General features: G+C 40.1%; 2 protein-coding genes across 4 annotated transcripts; both read left to right on the top strand.

Annotated features, from left to right (window-relative positions):
- The first annotated feature begins 359 nt into the window (after nucleotides 1–359).
- On the top strand, nucleotides 360–9,550 carry LOC103706922 (rab GTPase-activating protein 22). Of its 3 annotated transcripts, none has more exons than XM_088706120.2 (12): nucleotides 360–708; nucleotides 821–1,011; nucleotides 2,683–2,778; nucleotides 3,719–3,822; nucleotides 4,067–4,302; nucleotides 5,456–5,578; nucleotides 5,695–5,783; nucleotides 6,386–6,491; nucleotides 8,413–8,510; nucleotides 8,729–8,980; nucleotides 9,082–9,165; nucleotides 9,252–9,550. In XM_088706120.2, the coding sequence occupies exons 2-12, from the start codon at nucleotides 898–900 to the stop codon at nucleotides 9,264–9,266; spliced, it is 1,317 nt and encodes a 438-aa protein (XP_088562246.2). In that variant the 5' UTR covers nucleotides 360–708; nucleotides 821–897; the 3' UTR covers nucleotides 9,267–9,550. The 3 variants fall into 3 exon arrangements, with proteins under 3 accessions (XP_088562246.2, XP_088562248.2, XP_088562247.2); XM_088706122.2 differs by having other exon boundaries at nucleotides 383–708; nucleotides 872–1,011; XM_088706121.2 differs by having other exon boundaries at nucleotides 409–708; nucleotides 825–1,011.
- A 3,718-nt stretch (nucleotides 9,551–13,268) lies between these two features.
- LOC103706921 (uncharacterized) lies at nucleotides 13,269–14,848 on the top strand. The gene is made up of 4 exons (XM_008791191.6): nucleotides 13,269–13,552; nucleotides 13,660–13,763; nucleotides 13,856–13,931; nucleotides 14,032–14,848. The coding sequence occupies exons 1-4, from the start codon at nucleotides 13,495–13,497 to the stop codon at nucleotides 14,484–14,486; spliced, it is 693 nt and encodes a 230-aa protein (XP_008789413.2). The 5' UTR covers nucleotides 13,269–13,494; the 3' UTR covers nucleotides 14,487–14,848.
- The last annotated feature ends 5,611 nt before the right edge of the window (nucleotides 14,849–20,459 follow it).

A 20,459-nucleotide genomic window follows, 5' to 3' on the forward strand; every position in this document is an offset into this window, starting at 1 on the left:
TATAATATTATATTGATAGTATAATATAATAACAAAGATATAAAATATTATAATTATTAGTGTAAAGTAATTTTTTATCCTTCTGCAGATTTTTAGAATTATAAATAGACATTTTGTGTAATTGTTATATTTTATTATTGATATTTTGGTAAAAAATAGTTTTTCGATGGAGCCTAAAAGTATTTTTTCGGAAAGCTCCAAAATGAAGCTTCTTTCAAAATCTATTTTTAGCTTTCTCAAAAAGCTAAAATAATTTTTCAAAATTTTTACGAAATATTTTTATTTTATCTAAAAGTATGTTTGGAGATGGTTTTTGGCTCCCAAAAAGCTTCCCAAATGGCCTAAACATAATTTGAAATATGAAAAATCAGCCCGAACAAATATACGCGTCAAATAATCAGTTGGTTTGTACAGCTTTTTGGTCGCCAGCGCATCCGGCAAACACGATGGCCGACCAGGTACTCGGGGGCCTAGATTAGCTGTCTTTTCCGGCAAAGAATCCCAAACTAGCCGTTATTTCCAAGCGGGATCCCGTTCTTCGATATCTCTCCATGCCCCTTCGAACGGCAGATAGAAAAAAGAAAAAGCAAAACCCTAACCCTAATTTCATCTCGTTCGTCCTTCCTTTCGTGTAATTATCGCTCATTTTCTCGCGGATTCTGTGATCCAAATCGGTTCCAGGGCATTCATCCTATTGCCGCGCACAAGGTAGAATCTTGAATCAAATCGAACTATGTTTTCCCATTAATTCATCATATTTCTGCTCGATGCATCTGTTGGGAATTCCACCGATTAAGGGACGGTTCTGGGTTCATAAAAGGAAGATTAGGGCGCCTTGGTGAAGCGATTTGAAAATTTGAGGTTTGTCCAGCGAACAGGAAATTGGGAATCAAGGGAATGATGATGGATTGCTGTACCCCAATTCCTGAAGATTGGGGGGAGCCTGATACTTTCTATCCGATCAGGCCGGAGTGCCGCAGTGATGTCCCTGCTTCTCGATTCAAGCCCAGGGTCAGTTCCTCGATTCTTTTTCCTCACCGAATTTTCTTTCTTTTTTCCCTTTCTTGATTGATTCTTTCTTACAACCTTTTTCTTTCCCACCGTGATATTTTAATATTGGGATAGCTCTTGTGTCGAATTATGCCTTTTTGTTAGCTTCTTCGATCTGTGATTGCATTTTTAGAAGATATGGGTTCCAGCAATAGGGCTTGATCGCTGCCCTAATCCATTCCTGATCAAGAGCGTCATTCATTGCTGTAATTAGCGAAACAATAATCCTACTGAAAGACTAATAAAAGGCCATAAAGGATTTGTTCTTTTTTACTTTAGGTAGACCGAAGGATGGTATTGTTGGGAACTCTTAATTGACCTAATTTTTGCATCCATTTCCTTCCCACGACTGAAGACTGAAGAGTTGTTATGAGACCAATAAAAACACTTTTAGGCGTTCACAACATATTTTGACTTCTTAACTATGTTCACAATTATTGCAGTCCAGCACTACATCACAAACCTCACTTCCTGGTTTAATACAATCATGATTCTAGTAGTGGCTTATATGTCAGGCTTCTTGTATACTGATAGCAGAGTGGCTGGAGTGGAAAATTATATTTCAGTTCAATAACTTTCTGATAGAAATTACAGAAACTTGGAAACTGTCGCACTAAGAAGAACAAATATTTTTTCGTAACCTGTTTTTCCAACAATGTATAACTTTTATAATTAATTTCTACTTAAATGATAAAGATTTGGAATGAAACCATCATAACTTTAATTTGCTTCAACAGATTATTAATCTTGCAAGATGAAGCTTGGCCCTCTTACAATGGTGTATTTCCTCAGCAATTTCTAATCCAAATTAGCAGTTCTTTCCTTATCACTTGCTGAAGATTTGTGTATCTGCCATGATGCCTCTAGCACTCAAGCCTCTCACCTCTTCACCTTCTCTTGTTACATGAATATCTGCTTTTGATTTTTTGACTTTCCTGTGGAGGTTATTTGCAAATTTATTAATATTTTTTACTGTCACCTCCTCGCTTGTTCCTGCACTCCTCCAGTAAAAAATAAAAACAAATAGAACTTTTTATGGGTAAAATAATTGTTGTGTTTCACCAGTAGGATGCTAATAGGACACATGTGTCTCCGTCATTTTTCCTTTTGTAGTCAGAAAGATCCACCAACAGCACTGCTTTTATTATAGTTGAGCTCCCGACCTAAAGTCCAGAATTGAGCTGCATTGCTATGTTTACCTTTGCCCCCTTTTAGCCATGCACTTAAAAAAAGAAACCAAGACTTTAACCAGCAAAATGCAACAAGAAGCCAACTTAGCATCTTTGATAGTATTTTAAATATATGCATCTTACTTTTTTTCTCTGGAGAATAGTTTATTTGCTTAAACTTCATGATTTTGACTGAACATTGTAATATATGACATGAATATCTCGACTTTCGTAGTTCCATTTAGATCTGTTAACAAGCAAATGGCTAATGTATGAGAAAAATATAGTAAATATACTTATATCATTACTCTCGAGTACCTTGTGCACCATCTCTTTTCTGAAATACTGTTTTGATATTCCTGATTGCACAATAATTGACATTTTTAATCAGCTCTTAAAGATCTTTTTGGTGTGTGTACATGGTTCCCGATCAGGCATATGACCTGTGCCTCTACTTCTGCAGCCAGGAAAAACTCTTAGTGCAACACGATGGCATGCTTCATTTTCTGAGGAAGGTATATTGGATATAGCTAAAGTGCTTAGACGAATACAGAGTGGAGTAAGTATTTTTCATGCCACTCCATTTGTAATTGTCACTGATTGTATTTGTTGAATGATTAGAATCTAGAATGATGCCACTAATAACTCATTTATGTGCACTGTGACATCATAGGAAAATGTGATACTGATATTTTAGAAACTTCACTAGAGAACTTATGGTTGTAGTTTTTACCACCACCACTATCATCATCATCATCATCGTTGTCGTCGTCCAACATAATTTTATTGCAAGCAATAACTAATTGTGTCATATAAAATATTAAAGTATGGTATGATATAGAATTTGGGTCTCTCTTTCTCTCTCTCTCTCTCTCTTTCCCCACCCCGCCCCCCCCGTGTGTGAATCTACTGATCATGTTGTATCATATGACAAATTAATATCCAATAGTGGTCCCCAGATTTGATAACGAAGGTGGTAGTTTGACACTATGTTGATAGTAAGTGATGTAAAGAAGGGAAACACCATATGGTGCCCATCTCAATGCATTCTCATCTCAAAATTTGAAATTCAGAATTTCTTGCCTTCTCAATTCCTTCATCATTGCTCTCTTTGCCCAGTGAGAGGGCCAAACTAAGTTACATGCTATAAATCATCTCACTGATTCAATGTGATTATACATTTCCATTCGATATTCACAATTTGTTCAAATCCTGAAGCCAGCACCATCTCCAAGATGCATTTTTATCTATTTTAAGAAGAACCATAACCATAACAAACTAACAAAGATAACATTATACATAAATATTTTCTTATTGATCTTAACTTTCACGAAAAATCCAACAACTTGAGTTTGACTTGTGATGCAACTGGTGCAACAATGTCGTACTTATAGGATTGGTTACCATTTTATAAGATTTGATTCCATGAATGCATTGATGTAAATTTTATGCATGAGATTTGAATTGCGATATCGTTTTTAATTTTGGTGTTATGTCAGGGTGTTCATCCGACAATTAAAGGTGTTGTTTGGGAATTTTTACTAGGGTGTTATGATCCAAAGAGTACTTTTGATGAACGTAGCCGACTAAGAGAACGTCGGAGGTAATGATTTCCCCCCAGCAAGTAAATTATCCAAATGTTTAAAATTTGTAGACTTGTCTCTTGATAACCTATATTACAGAAAATAGTATATTCTTTTTCATCTTTCTGGTGCATCTCAGATGCATGGTGCACTGCTAATTTTGCTTTCTTTCCACTTGTCAAAGGTTATGTATTTTAATCATGGATAGAAGGCTGTACTATTGTTTTGGGCTTTTAAAATTACTGATCAAACTAACCATGGCAGGTCAGACTATGGAACTTTGAAGTCAAAATGCCAGGAAATGGATAAGACAATCGGCAGTGGCAAGATAATCACAACGCCTGTAATAACAGAAGATGGTCAACCTATTCAGGACCCATCAAGTAATGGGACTGCTTCACAAGAGAAAGTGCAATCCAATGATGCAGATTTTCCAGTACAAAATAATGTAATTCTAGACAAAGAGGTCATTCAGTGGAAGCTTACCTTACATCAGATTGGTAAAACATCAACAACAATGACATCATCCATCTTTGTCATTGCTTGTGTTAATGGCTAGCTGATCAAATTTGTTTTTGTCCAGGATCCCATCTATTTCTATTATACTCTGAGTGTGAAATCCCATTTATTTCTATGATGCTTTCAGTTTGGAATACTTCCTGTATCATTTTTAGGAAATAACCATATGAGGAATGCTCTGATTTTGGTTAAAATGTATAAGCTAGAAAGTCTTAGACTCAGTCAGAACTTGGAGTTACAGTTGACCATTAAACCAACTTGTTGATGCTACTTGGAATGGAGAAATAAGGACTTAGTCTCTGTACTTTGAGAAGAGACTTTTATATCTGAACTTAGTTATAATTTGAGATTATTACGTGATGCAGATGCTGACTAATATTATTTTCTGCTTTGCATGCCATCTTACTTTGTGCCTGCTGACATTGGGATCCAAGTTGATCATCTTTGTGTACATTATTACATGGTCATCCTTGAACTTATTTTGTTCATAACTAGTCTATTCTTTTTCACCATTCTTCTGTAGATGCACAAGTGATTTGGAACAGTTTCTTCTGTTTGTTTCCATTTTGCATCATATCAATCCAGCTGGACAGTTGACATCAATCACAGATCTTATCTCCAATACATACTACAGATCTTAGCAAAATGATTGGTAGCAACTGTTTTCATTTGTACTGACATTGTTAGGCTGAAATATGTGGTCCATCGAATTTCCTGGTCGAGAAAATTCATGATTGTAGTGAAAATAGTGCTCATATCAACTGAAGCAATCCCTGAGATCACGGAGACAAGCCTGAAACATCTGAAATGATCTTTATCTTCTACTGAGAAAAATCTAAAATACAAGCAAAATACTGCTTGAAATGTTCAGTTGACATTTTGGGAACTGGGTAGAAACTAGCCCAAAAGTAGTGTTTTGCAAGTGGAGTTTCATATTCCATTAAACAAATTTGTTTTGTAAACTTTATTCATGATATAGTATTATTTACGCCACTTCTCATCAAATAGAGTTATTGGAAGACATCATTATGGCGCATACCACTCCCAATGTTTATGGCTTCTAATCTTCTGAAATTTCCTTAGTTTTCAAAGAACTAATAGCTGCTGTTACTGGGTCAAAATATTTGATTTTAGGTTTGGATGTAGCACGTACAGACCGGGCACTTGTTTATTATGAAAATCCAGCAAACCAAGCAAAGCTTTGGGACATGCTTGCAGTTTATTCATGGTTAGACAAGGACATCGGTTACTGCCAGGGTGAGTAGTCTGTTAATGTTATCGACTAAAAGAAGATGATGCACTTCAATTATTATAAAATATTAAGGTCTCATGTTGTTTGAGCAATCCATTCTGACTGTACAGTTTTCAATCAGGAATGAGTGACCTGTGTTCACCAATATCAATACTTCTTGAAAATGAAGCAGATGGTTTTTGGTGCTTTGAACGTCTAATGCGGAAACTGGTATACACTTGTTTCTTTTCTTTTCTAGTTTTGGATCACTTGTGTTTGCATCTCTCTGCCACCATCCCTTCCTCCCTCTCCTACTATTTCAGTTTTCCTATTTTCTCCTGATCCTTTGTGACATCTTTGTACTTCTTTATACACAATCCTTGTTTTTTTGATGTCATTTGAATTTTAGCTAAGAGAGAAAGAAATGCATCATATTTAGAAGGCAATAAAAATTAAGGATCGTGATAATGTATTTTAAATACCACAGTGGCGTCAAGAATGAATTGTCAATAAAGATTGTGATCATGTGTTTCAAATATAATAGTTGCATCAAGAATGAATTGTGGATTGTTGCATTGTTTCATGAAGCATACAAAATGTCGACACTGGTTGAAATGATTGTCCTTGTGACTATATCCTGTGCTTTGCTGTAGTCTGCTTATTTATTCTATAAATATGAAATATTGACATTATACCTTAAAGTAGTTTACTATCAATATGTAATTAAGTTAATTACACTTTTTAACCCATCTTGTTTTAGAATAAAGGCTTTTAGTTTTTCTGTCCATTCAGATATCATGAACTCTTATGGTTATATCTTGTTATTTATAAAGCGAGGTAATTTCAAATGCACGAGTAGTTCAGTCGGAGTCCAGGCTCAATTGACTATATTATCATCTGTCATAAAAGCTATTGATCCAAAGCTCCATGAACACATAGGTACAACTTCTGAGCACCTCTACAGAGTTATTTAGTTGGATATATTGTTGTTACACTTGTATCAAAAAAAAATAAATCTACTTCTATTGTAATTTTGAGATGCCTGAATTTACTACTCCAGGTCTACTGATTGTTCGTTCATGCAAAGATTATTTTGTGCTAAATTTTCTGTATATTTATGTTGAATGGGTTGGCAACCATACATGTTCTTCCCCTGCATGTCTAGATGACTCACGTGGTGTTGGGGCAAATTTGTGAAATACTGACATGGTTTTTCTAGACACTCAAGTTTCACGTGCCTGAATTTGTTGATGTGGATGTGTATCAGTGCCATGAATACTGTTTTGCGGGATATCTCACATCAGATTCTTCATATGCATCTGTGCGCAAGATAGATGGAAATCTCCTTATGGTAGATATATAAGTGTTTGACATTCTGGTCTGGTCAACCAGTGCATAATTAATGTGTTCTAATGGATAAACATTAAAACAATCATCCAAAAGAATCACAAAACTGGATTTTTCCCTCACTAAGTAAAAGCTTTTTAGTTTTCCTATCAAGAAAAATCATTATATGAGTTTCTGGTATACAATGAAATATGTAGATATTGAATGTCGTTATCAGCCTGAGAAATCCAACATCTTTTTACACAAAATTTGTTTTACTTCATGTTTTTTTCCATGGTTTGTTTTGTAGATGCTGTTCAGATTAGTTTCCGTCTGTAGATATTGAATGTCATTATCAGCCTGAGAAACATAGGTGAATGTTGAGCTTCCAGGGCCTTATCTTATATTTTTCTCTTTCATCATGCTGGTTGTAAGATGCTGTTCAGTGTTTTTTATTTTTTATTGTTGTTATGTGCTCATCCTTAGAAAAGCTTAAATTCTAAATACAAAGGCAATTGCTTGCGAGAAACGACTTGTGTTAATGCTTGGTTTGGTAGAAAAGATGTCTGCATTCATGTCAATGCAGTAATTAGTACCCCATTCATATGTGGTGCACATTTTCTGTGTTTAAGTAAATGGCGTATACAGCTTTAAAACCTGCCAATCTTCTAGCAAAACGGTATCCTTCTTCTATATCCCTTTAGTACATTGATGATAGCTGCCTCTCTCTCTCTCTGTGTGGTGTGTGTGTGTGTTGGCTGCTTCTTGAAGAGTTGCTTGCCAGTTGGCTGCTTCATTCTTGTCCCTCATTACAGACCACCTTCAAAGCAGGACTTCATGATAAGACCCTTTAGGTGAATGTAAGAGATCTCCCCTCACTCTTGGATTTGATTAGTGGAAATCTGGAAAGATAACAACTTCAAAAATTTTAACTTGCTGGTTGCAAAGATAACCATTTACTGTCAAAGGAGCATATAAAGCATTAACAGAATTTCTGCAACTTCCTGCTTGCTTCCATGGGGTGCTGGTATTATAGCCACCTTCCATGTTGCCAAGGATATTAAAGGACCAATCTTCCATTCGTCTAGGTAAAAGCTAGTCTGGGGATTCGTATAATCTGTTTGGCAGTCTAACCATTCAAATCCTGAACTTATATCTTGTTATCTAGGGATCAATAACTACCATCATTATTTGTGCAATAGCCTGTCCAAGGAGAAGAAATTGAGGTTCTTGCTCCCACTTATTTCCTATCTATACCTTCAAATTGATAATGTAGTATGCGTGTAAATACAATTAGATATCCTTTTCAGCTCTCTCTTTCTTTTTTTCTAGCTTCCATCCACTTGTTTAAGAAAGAAATTGGTTAACAAATTCCAAATTGCTTGATTTCTTGATTTGTGAGCTCCAAAGCTATCCTGTCTAAAGAACTTTAAATAGAAAGGAATGATGAACAAAAGTTGCTCAAGATTATGGAAAAAATAATACTTTGTAAATGCGAGTCTCCATACTTCTGATAATGAACCATCAATGACAGAAAATCTGGATGGAGGGGAGTATTTGTTTGCCTTCCGTATGTTGATGGTCCTTTTTCGCAGAGAGTTCTCATTTGTTGATGCATTGTACCTTTGGGAGGTAGGCCTTCTACTTTGTATAGATGCTTTGTATTTTAACTCTTCTAGTGGTGCAAAACCAGCAGATATCGACGCCACAGAATTATTTAGAAGCCTCTGGTGTTCTTCAACTTATCCTTCTTTTCCTTGTCATTCAATATAATCTATAACCATGCATGTTGGTTATCAATGAGAAGACAATTTAAAATAGAAGGCTGCTTGATCTCCTGAAACTTTCAGCTTATTTGGTCTATGGAATACAATCCCAACCTCTTCTCTATGTATGAGTCGGATGTTTCTGCTGAAAAAAGCCTAGCAGCGGTGGTAGGAGATGATAATCTGCTGCATTATGGGAAGTTTGAGAGGAAGAATGTGCAGGCCCGTCATAAGGATCCACGGGCCACTCTTACCATCTTTCTTGTAGCCAGTGTTCTTGAGGCCAAGAACAAGCGACTGTTGAAGGAAGCCAAAGGTCTGGATGATGTTGTCAAGGTCCTCTCTCTCTCTCTCTCTCTCTCTCTCTCTCTCTCTCTCTGCGCGCGCGCGCGCGCATGTGTCATTCTCCCCGCCTTCTAACTCTATCAGCACTGCAGATCTTAAATGACTTAACTGGACATTTGGATGCAAAGAAGGCATGTAACGAGGCATTAAAGCTTCATAGAAAGTTCTTGAGTAAGGTATGCCTTTCATTGGTCTTTTCTGCTCTTCCTTATCGAGAATATGGACAATCTAATTGAGTTATGGATTATATTTTGAGATGCAGACCAAGACATCATAGTGTTGGGGCTGTAGATCTGTTAGAAACCACCCATAAGCGGCTTTAGTGCCGGCCAAATGAGGCGTTACCTGAAGGCTTTTCCCCAGTCATTTTTTACCTTTTTTTGTGGGTGTTCATTTATCCATTTATTTTTCAGAGCTCTCGAGTTTTTGGCTGTATCTGCATATCAAAGTAATATTATTGTATCCGAGAGACTCGTAGGAATATGAATTCTCGTTTGTTAACTTTTGTTGTACAACAATTTGAGTTATTTTCAGACGAAATTCTTGTTCAGGTTTTTCTCATCCATTTGTGTTTCTTCTATTATGAGCAGCTGGTGCTAGTATCATGTAGCAGTTACTGGATATTAGAATCACCGGATGCTTGGATGAGTTTAAGAGTTCAGCAATGAAACTATGATGAAAATTTACCTGTCTTCAATGTTTTCTGTGTGCTACTACACATCATCTTGGAGTTTGTCAGCCTTATTCTGGCATACTAGTTTCGAACTCAACTACTATGTATTGATTGCACCAAGTTTTATAAGATAAAACAATCTTTTTGTGTCATGGCTAAAGTTTTTTTTTTTATTTTGTCCATGAAACGGGTGCCCTCCTGCATGGCAGTTTCATAGGAATTCCCCGACTTTTACCACTTGGATACTGAGATATCTTAATGCAAAACTTAGTAGTGTATTTACCAAATTGCACGCCAGAGAAACTATGTGGAATCACGAGATTGTCAGGTGGAGAAATTTTGGGCAAATCGAGGCAGAAAGACTTCAAAGATGTTTCAATAATAATGCTCCATTAGCATCGGACACATAGCATGATAAGGATGCAAATAGGTCGGATTGAAGCTTTAACGAGACCTGGGGAGCGAATCTAGCCGGCAAAATTTTACCTTAAGTGCAATTATTTTCTATAAACTGTAGCTAATATACCAGCGCTGTGTAAACATATTTGAATGAGCTTTTTATCAAGCCAAGTTCAAGCTTGCACGTAATATGGTCCTATGCTTGGCTTGTTTCCAAGTTGAGTCAGCTCGGACGGGCCTGTTATTGAGCCAAGCCTGACTCCCAAGAACTTGGGGTTGACATGACAGGCTGCAATTTTTTTTTGGGGGTACATAAAAGGGGAAGGAAAAAAGAAGAAACAAACTCACCCTTGCCTAGCAGCTTCTACTGGACCTCCATCCCACCAAAAGAATGTTCGATGCGGACAAAACTGACCGTGTGCTTGGCACGCCGGCTGTTTTTACTCATACCATCTCCACCCGTGGGCCCAGCTCGGTTCTAGCTCTAGTTCTAGCTCCTTTTTTTTTTAGCTCTGGTTTTAGCTCAGAAGTTCGATTCATTTGTTATCTGTTGGAATTAATTAATTAATCAAATCCCGAGATCACGTTATTTTAGAGTTCAAACTGATGCGGCAGGAGAACATAAGATCCACGTGCAGACTTGAAGACGAAAAAATTATGAAGGAATTAGATGAAGGATTAGGAGATATTCAAAAGAGAAGTGAACTTTTGTGGAATCCACCACAATAAATAAAAAAAATATCATAATCAAATATCAAAAAAAAAAGCTACATTGACAACCCTCTGAGTTATGCGCATAGACTCAATAATATTAACTCTAGATAACTTTTGATCTAGACCTTACACTGGATTAAAGGATTCCTGATATGCCTAAATTTCTAAAATTCAGAATTATTTTTTTATTAAATTATAGCTGAAGTCGGCAACCTTTTGACCTAGAAAAGATTAGAATTTGGTAGATTTATCTTGAGCAGAGAACGAGAAAATCACCATCCTCTAGAAAAGATCATGAAGAGAATAATATGACTCCACTGAACTAACAACCTAGCGAGAAAAAATGCCTACTTGAAGGCCACAGCTCCAGGAACACTTGGAGTTCGGAAGAGACAGAAGCCACGGAGCCGAAATTAAAATTTTATTAGTGATAGGAACTTGTATAACCTTTGGCTTTGGCCCTTCTTTTATAATACTGAATTTCCAGCAACAAAAGGAAAAGAGACTCCTATTCACGCGAGGCTATAAATCCTATTGCTATACAAAAAATTCTTCTAATAAAGTTCCTCATAGGCTTCTAACGCATGCCACGTTAACCAATTTTGATTTTTCGAACACACCAACACCAGCTAAAAGAAAGAATTCAAATCCCTACTAGAATCGAAGACCTGTGTTAGAAGGCGGTAATTTTATAGTTTCTGAAACTTTAAAGTTTACTAATCATATCATAATTATGCTTAAATATACCTTTTATTCTCATTCTTTTGCTAATCTAGTTGATGCTTGATTGAACTTGTTCTTGTCTGGTCCTACACCGGTCGCCTCCACTTGGAGAAAACTTGCACTTGAGCTTTGTTTACTCGTGCTCTTCCCATGCAATGCTAGTGATAATAAAGGTATAAGATCTAATTTATTCTTCGACTACGCATATAACGGCCATAAACAGCTTGTTGATTACTTTCTTTGGGGAAAAGAAAAACTTTATTAGAAATGCATGGCACTATCATGCCTCCTGGACAATAATAGGAGGAAAAAATAATGCGACACAAAATGTATTCATGCTTTAGTCGAGCAAGTAGACATATTGTTTTTGGAAAAGATCTTGCACATTCCATTGCCAATGCAACTAGTTGTGAAGTATTATAGAAAAAAAACGCATTCGCATACAAGAGCAATAAAAATGCTAAATTATATAAAAATTTTGCTTTCATAGGAAAGCAAAACTTTTGGAACAAGAAAAAGAGACCAAAAAGAGAGATGAAAACAATATTTTTTAGATCTGACATGCAAAAGTAGAGCATACACTAGATAATCTACAAGTGATTGGTGAGTCGCATAAAAAATTTTGATAGTCTTTCTAGGTGAAGACTATAATTTGATATCCATGATCCATCCCCATTGGATCATGACTAACATGTCATCATAGTTGGCCAGGTATGTCAAGCTTTTTTTTTTTATCTTTTATAACAACAATCCCAAATTTCAGCAAAGTTGTGGCTTATAATTTCCAATCGAGGGTACAGGCTAACATTGCATAAATGGTACAAGATGATGACTCTTTTTTTGGGTCATATTTTCGCAACAAATATATTTTTTTTTGGTCGGTTCGGGCTCACCCCTATTGACCAAGTCCTAACCAACGGCTTATCTCCCTCCAATTCCCGCTTTTGCCGCCAGCCACCCAACCCATGGTTGGAATTAGAACTCGATGAGAACATAGAGCAGAGGGAAAAACTCTACGCCCTCTCGTCTCGCAGCAATTAAAAATAACCTAATCTTCTCTCATTGGATGTGTTCGGCTCCGATTGCCTCGGGGTATCTTCCGTCGAAGCTGGATCGGGCTTTACACCGGCCGAGGCAATGCAATCCCCCTTCTTTCCATCCTTCTAACGCATTGCCCGGCCATTCCGAAATTTGAAGGAAAAAGAAGAAAAAAGAGCAAATTAAATCTAAGAGGAGGATTGGTTCTCTCCATCAAGATTCTGTCAGCGAGGCCAAAGAGAATTATTCAGAATGATGATAACATTCTTTTCGAGCGAGATGGAATAGGCATGAGAGGGGGGCTCGTCGTCAGCTTCCAGTTTGACACCTTGTTCAACATTTGCTTCCTAAGGTATGGTTTAGTTTATTTAGATTTTATCTTAAATAAGTCTTTTTCTTGGCAACATTTGATGATTTTTTAGTTCGATATCGGCTAGGCAATGATCTGTTCAAAAAAAATAAAAAAGAATTCTAGTGTAACATTTTTATTTTTTTTTGGGTACTATCAATGAGTCTTTTTTTTTTTAATTTTGCATTACATTTAATAAAGTTTTAACTTTTTTTGAGATTAGGATGGACTAATCCCCACCCTTTTCTTCTTTTATTTTGATTTCTATTTATCTATTCATTTTAATTCAGAGACATCAATCTCCATTTTTTATTGTAGACCTGTGCCATCCTTTGAGAACCAACTCTATTTATATATATATATATATATATATATATATATATATATATATATATATATTTATTTATTTTGGAGGGTGGGGGGTGAAGGATATCCTTTATGAAATCAAATCTTGGAAAACCAATAACTAGAATTTTTCGCGCAGCATCTGTCCCCGTTAAAAGAACTCGTTTTGGCAATTTGAAGGTCAGGGTCTTACGTTGGGTCACCAGGGATCGTCGGAGTGGGCCCTGAGGGTTACGGCCGATACACCCGTTGGGCCCCCGCGACATGGCGACCAAGATGAAGGGCCTCTTGAAGGGCCTCCGTTACATCTCACAGATTTTCGGTAAGCAGCCCATTATTCTTAGCCGTTTGATCTTCTTCCTACGGTCTGCATATCTTACCATTTATATCTATATTCTGTCTAAATGACTTTCTTTTTAAATAAATCAGACACGGATACGAAGGAGCAGGAGATGCAGATCGGATACCCCACGGACGTCAAGCACGTGGCCCATATCGGGTGGGACGGCCCTTCCGTAAATGCCCCCAGCTGGGTAACAACAAAACTTCTCTCTCCTCAGTGAATATCTACTTCTGACCATAGGATCTCCATCTAACGGATGTGATTTATCAAAATTTGGGACAGATGAGCGAGTTCCGGTCGTCTTCGGCCCCCCTCAGTGGAAACGAGGCCGGCGCCCCGCCTAAAAATCCCTCCTCAGGTGCGCCTCCTTTTTTTATCCCTTTTTCCCCTCATTACTTACAGCCGTCAGATCTTGATCGGATGGCCCACTTGATCCGGTGACGTTGCCCGGTGCGCAGAGTTCGGCGGAGCACGGGACTCTGCGGCGAGGGGGCTGCAGGAGTTGTTGGCGCCGCGACCGTCGCGGCGCAACGCCTCGTCCGGGGGATCCAGCGTCGACTCGCCGCGGCAGTCGCGGCGCCATCAGTCGTCCAGCTCCACCGCCATCGACTCCCCGGTGCGCGAGCCCTTGGAGGGGTGGCGTCACAGCCGGAGGCACCGGAGCAGCGCCGGGCTCAGGCAGGAGAGCGCCTCCGGGAGCGGTGGCGGATCGGAGTCTCAGGAGGGCTGTGCGGCGGTGCCGAAGCGGGATCGCCCCCGTCGGAAGACCAAGGGGTCCTCTTCTGGCGGCGGCTCCGTCAGGTCGACGTCCCGATCGAAAGCCGTCGCCTCGGAATCCGAGGGCGTTGTCGAGAGCCAGAGCTCCTATTCCGTCCCGTCCTTGAAGACCACGACAGAGGAGGAAGGGTTCTGATGCGATCCCCAGCGGAGGACAGAGAGAGCAGAGGAGAGCTGTCTGCTGTCGTGACTTTCCATCACGACCGGTACAAAGATATTCCGTGGACCGCTTGATTTCCAGTGATTTGGCGTTGTTGAGTTGCTCTAGCGACCCCGGAGTCCAGATCGATGACGGATCACCGTCCGAATGGTATTCCCCAAAGGATGGTTCTTACGAACATTTTTCTTGAATCAATAAATGACATGCAGAGAGAAATGCAAAAATGCCTCTTATAGACCAGTATAAGAATCAGTGTGAGCGCTCTCTTTCAAATGCTTCTCATTTTGTATCAGAAATGTTTTTTCCTTGGGGAAAAGCTGGCTACTCAGCCAATCCAAGCCGTTTGTACCTAAGTCATATTAATATATAACACGATGTAAAATGCTTTCCATATATAACACGCCATCCTTATTCCTCTCATATAATGTCATGCCTATATGATTCATGATTTAGGACAAACCACATTTCTCATATTCTGTTGCATGGGGCTTTGTAACAGTTTCTCGATGTTATTTTTAATAGTCGACCTGCTCATTTGAGACTCCATATCCGAACCGTATGTCTTTCCAATATAAAATTTTTACTTTAGATTGTTTGGTTGTTATATAATGACTGCAACGACTGTTGTAACAAATGTATTATATACATGATATATGTATTCTTTTAGGGGGATAAGTGCATATACGTAATGAAAAAGCAAGAAATTGCGACCCAAGGCATAAAATTTGCGCTGTTTTCGTTTTGGTTACTTTCGATTTACAACTCCAAGTAGTGGAGACAGTAACTTCTATTGGGTAATTCATTCCTTTTTTCGCCTAAACTAGATTTTTCCCTCTTTTCCTTTCCACACTTGCAAACCCAAGGCACTACTCACTAGTCACCTAAAAACTAGAAGCAAACAAGAAAAGGAAACAAAAAGCCAAGGAGATATCTTCGCTATGGAAAGCCCGGAGCCATAGCGAAAGTCGACGGGATAGGGAATTTCCGTTTTGTTGCACCGCTCCAAGTAAGTGAGACTTCCCTTGGCACTCACGTGGCCAACCAAATCTTCGCCCAGGCACAGCTTCGGGTTACCAGCCAGCTTAAGCTTACCCCCCAAGCGATCCACGAAGCCGGCGGAGAACGGTATCCGACCCTGGAGGGCGTTGTTCTCCAAGTTAATCTCCCCCGCGGACCTCTCCAGCCGCTTAAACTGCTCCGGCACCTTCCCCTCCAGAAAGTTGCCGTCCAGCGCCAGATAACGTACGTTTTCCAGAAACACCCCCATAGTGGACGGAATATTCCCGACCAAACCCAGGCCGGACATCCCTACTCCCAAAATGCCCCCAAGCTTCTCCCAAATTTCCGGGATCCGGCCACCCATCGGGTTACCGCTTAGATACACCTCCCTCATGCTCGCCATCTCCGCCAGCGCGGTCGGGACGCCGCCAGTGAGCCTGTTATGGCGCACGTCCAAGAACTCGAGCCGCTGTAAGCGGCCCAGCTCGACCGGGAAGGAACCGCGGATCAGGTTCGAGCTCAAATCGAGCTTGACGAGTTCGCCCAACCGCCCAATCTCCACGGGGAGGTCGCCGCCGATCCGGTTCCCGCTCAGATCTAGGATCTTCAAACTCCGGCACCGGCCGATGGTCGCCGGAATCCCTCCTCGGAGACGATTTTCCGATAGAACGACTTGCTCCAGGCTTCGTAGCTTCCCGATCTCGGCGGGGATGTTGCCAGATATACCGCTAGAGGAGATGATCAGACGCCGAAGACGGGGGAGATCGCGGATCCTGCCGCTGAGCCGGCCGACGAGGGACGGGTTCTGGACGAAGACGAGCTCTTCGAGGGAGGAGGGGAGATTCAACTCGCGCCCCGGGAGGGCGGCCTTCGCATGGGTGAAGCAGTTGTAGAAGAAGAGCTTGCGGAGGAACGGGAATGCGGAGGCAGCGGAGGAGGAGAGAACGGGGGAGAGGGTGGCGTTGGGGCCGCAGGCGGGGTTGGCGGAGAAGTCGGAGAGGTAGCCGAAGTTGAGCTCGGTTACGTGGAGCGTGCCGTCGGGGAGGAGGTCGCAGACGACACCGTGGGGACCGGCGAGACAGAGGTCGTCGGGGAAGAGGGAGCGCCATGCTGTCTCCGGATCGATGGACTCGAGGGCGAGGTACGTTGCCTCCTGCTCTGATGGCGGGAGGCCGGGGAGCGGCGGCTGGTCTTCGGCGGCAATGGTGGAGGCGGCGAAAAGAGAGAGGAGGAGAATGAGAGGAGGACCGGATGAGGTATAGAACCCCATTTTCCTTCTACTCACGAAAATGCTACTAAGAGAGAGAGAGAGGGGGAGGGGAGGGAAGTCAAGGGGCAACGATGGCGGTGTTCCGGATTTTTAAGAGGGGAGGGGAGGGGGCAACTGATGTGTCAGGCGGTATTCACGAAAATGCCACCCTCGTTATGTAGAATGACTAATGTACCCCTGGGGATGGAATAGAAGCTGCAGTGGTGGTAAACTTCAGAGGTGTCAGATGTCAGGGAAAAAGTAGGAGGGCAGGTCGTGACATGCGAATTGACTATAATGCCTTTATGCTTTGTAAGTACCCTATCTCGTCCTTTAGCCGATTATGATATATGGTCCGTTGGATTGATGGAGCACGATGTAATTTACCATCTGATTGAAATCAGATGAATGCAGAAGTTATGGGCCACTTCGTCCTTGAAAGGCTCGAACTTGGCTGCAGTTTTTTCCCCCGAAGAACTGCACTTGGTTATTGTTTTAAATAAAATAGGAAAATAATAAAATATTCTCCATTAGTACCGGAGAAAATATTTAATTTTTGGAGCTCGAGAGAATTTCCCTTGTCCGAAAATAGAGAAAGGAATAAGGCCTGCTGCTGGATTTCTTATTATTAAGAAAATAAATTCAGTAGTATTATTTTATGTGTATTGTTCGGACTTCACTCTTTGAAAGAGCCCGATTCGAATGTTCTCCGTGCTTTACTCCGCCATCTTTATTCTCCGACCGCGTCCGCCGTCCTTTCCTTGTAACGGCTAAGTTATCCCTATTTAATTCTGTCGCCACACGTCTCAAGATTATAAATCCAGACCGTCCCGCAGATGGACGATTGTTGATCCTGTAAATCTTTGTCGTCGGCTTGATAATGTTTCTCAAGGGTATTTTAGTCAGTCAATAAAATTATTTCCTTCTTCTTTCGACTTTATACGGATCGCGGAGGAACGATCGGGGCACGGGAGAAGGACAGGCACGCTTGAACCTCGAGCATGTCCGGGAGTTAAGATCAGAGTGGGAATCAAATGGACGGTTCAGATATAAGGATCGTTCGAGGGTTAGGTGACGGCGGTTAGGCGGGGCGGTGTGGGGAAGCGTGATAGGGAGCTGTCGGCCGTACGCCACGGCCTGCCTCCAGCCGCCGACAGCCCGAAAACACGGCCTGACAAGCCCCGGCGGGGCCCACCCAATGGGTTCGTTGCATCGCTTTCGGCAGGGATATTATAATTCTCCCAATCCTCCGCACGTGCCAGGCGGAGAGATGGGCGATCACGTTTGATTATGACCGTTCGGCTGCTGCGACGAACAAACACCGTTGATGCAGCATTCGTGGAATGGCGTGCGACGCGTCGAGAGCATGTGCGATGCTGATCAAGACTGTGGACGGCTGTGATTGATAATTGTCCTCCGTTTCAGAACTTGAGCGCATGATGACATGTCCTAAGATGGGATGCTTGGGATGCACTGAGGACACCAATAATGGAAAATTGATGGTATGATGACGATGGGACGGTTCTGGAAGGGCGGTGCCTATGGAGGAGGCCAGCGTGACCCGGTGGGCTAGCTACAGGCTCGCAGAGCTGGCGGCCCAGGTTCAAAGTACGAGAGAAAACACCAATATAGTTTCATACTTATATTACGTTTTCGCCATTGATTGCGCTCTCTGATTGGTGCTACAGCTGCATATATTTAACTCTAATGACTCGACTGCTATCCGGTGGTTAACGACACGCAACGCGTTGTCGCGCTCCCTCGCTGGCACGTGGGGGCCAAGCTGGATTGAGCCTCCCCCGCCGGCGAGAATTGGTGCTAGGTTGCTATTATATGCATTGGCACTGTAATGCGTGCCGCTGCCCGTGCGGACGAGGGCCTGTGAAATCGGTACTAAAATATAATTCATGGCACGGAAAAATTGATTCATTTAAAATTTAGATTATTGAAGATAATTTATATTATTAAAAAATATAAATTAAAAATTATATATTCTGATAGTTTTTAATTTATATATTAAATCAGTACTGAAATAAATAATACCAGTTCTGCTATTATAGCAAAACAAATGTTAGGGCAAACTAAGCCAAAATCTATTTTGTGTGGGTGTGGGTGTGTGTGCTAATAGGTGTGCGAAAGTATGAGAGGGAGGCTATTCTATGTTTCCATGGGATAGAAAAATTATTTGATTCATTTTTGCAATCAATGATAGATAATATGCATTCAAGATCCAAACTATTAAAGATGACCTGCATTGATAAAAAATTTAAAAACTAAAATGTATATATTTTGATGATCTTTAATTTATCTATCAAATCGATACTAAAATAAACCGTATATATTGAATTATTGTAGTAAAATAAATGATAGGGCATATGAAGTAAAAATCTATTTTATGAACTATAATCTAGGTATTTTAAAATAGATTTGATTTTAGTTCAATAAAATTTGATGATTAAATTATAGTAAAATATATTATTATACCGTTAAAACCATCTATTTTAATATCTAATTGATGATTTGGTTAGAGACAGAACATATAAATTTTGGTTTCTAGACTTTTCTATAATGCAAGTCATATTTAATAATTTGGATCTTAAATTTAGATTATCCATCGTTGATTTTGAAAATAGATGGATAGATTTCTCAATCTATCAAGCAGATAATAGTATACCTCTCTCTCTACATATTTCTTTTCTCCCTTTATGCCTTATATAATTAATGCTTTAATATTGGCATGTTTCTTCGTGACCATGACTATCCAATCCATTATTAATAGATACTAATTTTGTAGCGCTAGTTTCTTTCATTTTCTACGTTGTTGGCTGCGCCATCACATGTCATGCATCCTTGATTTCTTAAGCATATCTTATGTCAGTGTACTAATAATATTCCTGTTGCATCTTTGAGTGTAATTGATGATGTTGATCAAGTAGAGAACAGCCAATAATAATATTTTCACGATCATGCTATAACAAGTAGGTGGCAAAAATGCAACAGTGGAGGTGCAATTGCATACGATGGCGGTGGCATCTATCATGGCTCCATTTTAGTACATAGATGCAAGGTAAAGTCTAAATTGGATGATGGCATCAAAAATCTTCTATTAATTATATAAATTGGATGATGCTCTAACAGTAGCTTCTCTTTTTTACTCAAAATTGTTTCTTATAACTTTCCTAAGACCTAGCTGGAGGATACCTTGTGTCTAGGTGCAAATTTTTATTAGTTAGATGCATACGTGGAACAACAATAGGCTACTAAGATGATCATTAGATTCTTGAAGAACATTTTCCACACAAGGCTGAAAAATGCAACGCTATAGGTGGCCATCTTTATTTCTTCGCTCAAATTCATGTCATCAGAAGATTTTCTATATTCTATTTAGTCAGACAACCTGCCGCAAGAACTATGATCCCATCCGAACATTTTGCGGCCATCGAGCCAAGCTTGGACATAGAAGCTGGAACCCAAACAAGTCTGTGTCGAGAATAACCCTTCAAAAAACATCAAATTATGAAGCGCTCTAGGCAACTTCCTCTCATCCACAGGGCACTTCCCGAGTGATTGGCCAATAAATGAGGCCACCCAGTCCACAACCCTGTTAGCTTTTCTGAAAACATGCTTGATATGGAATGCCACCATTAATCATAGTCCGAATGCGAAAGCAAGGTGTGGCACTCACCCACACCGCGGTGCCT

This window comes from Phoenix dactylifera, chromosome 10, assembly GCF_051530095.1.
Source record: "Phoenix dactylifera cultivar Ajwa chromosome 10, Ajwa_hap1_PhDact_Kaust_v1.1, whole genome shotgun sequence".
Classification (NCBI taxonomy): domain Eukaryota; kingdom Viridiplantae; phylum Streptophyta; class Magnoliopsida; order Arecales; family Arecaceae; genus Phoenix; species Phoenix dactylifera.

Bases quoted from the DNA above. Each gene is read 5' to 3' on its own strand.
- LOC103706922 (XM_088706120.2), top strand. From the start codon at position 898: ATGATGATGGATTGCTGTACCCCAATTCCTGAAGATTGGGGGGAGCCT. The intron at 3,823-4,066 runs GTAATGATTTCC...TAACCATGGCAG, and splicing joins CGACTAAGAGAACGTCGGAG to GTCAGACTATGGAACTTTGA. The intron at 5,784-6,385 runs GTATACACTTGT...TTATTTATAAAG, and splicing joins AACGTCTAATGCGGAAACTG to CGAGGTAATTTCAAATGCAC.
- LOC103706921 (XM_008791191.6), top strand. From the start codon at position 13,495: ATGGCGACCAAGATGAAGGGCCTCTTGAAGGGCCTCCGTTACATCTCA. The intron at 13,764-13,855 runs GTAACAACAAAA...AATTTGGGACAG, and splicing joins CCGTAAATGCCCCCAGCTGG to ATGAGCGAGTTCCGGTCGTC. The intron at 13,932-14,031 runs GTGCGCCTCCTT...CCCGGTGCGCAG, and splicing joins GCCTAAAAATCCCTCCTCAG to AGTTCGGCGGAGCACGGGAC.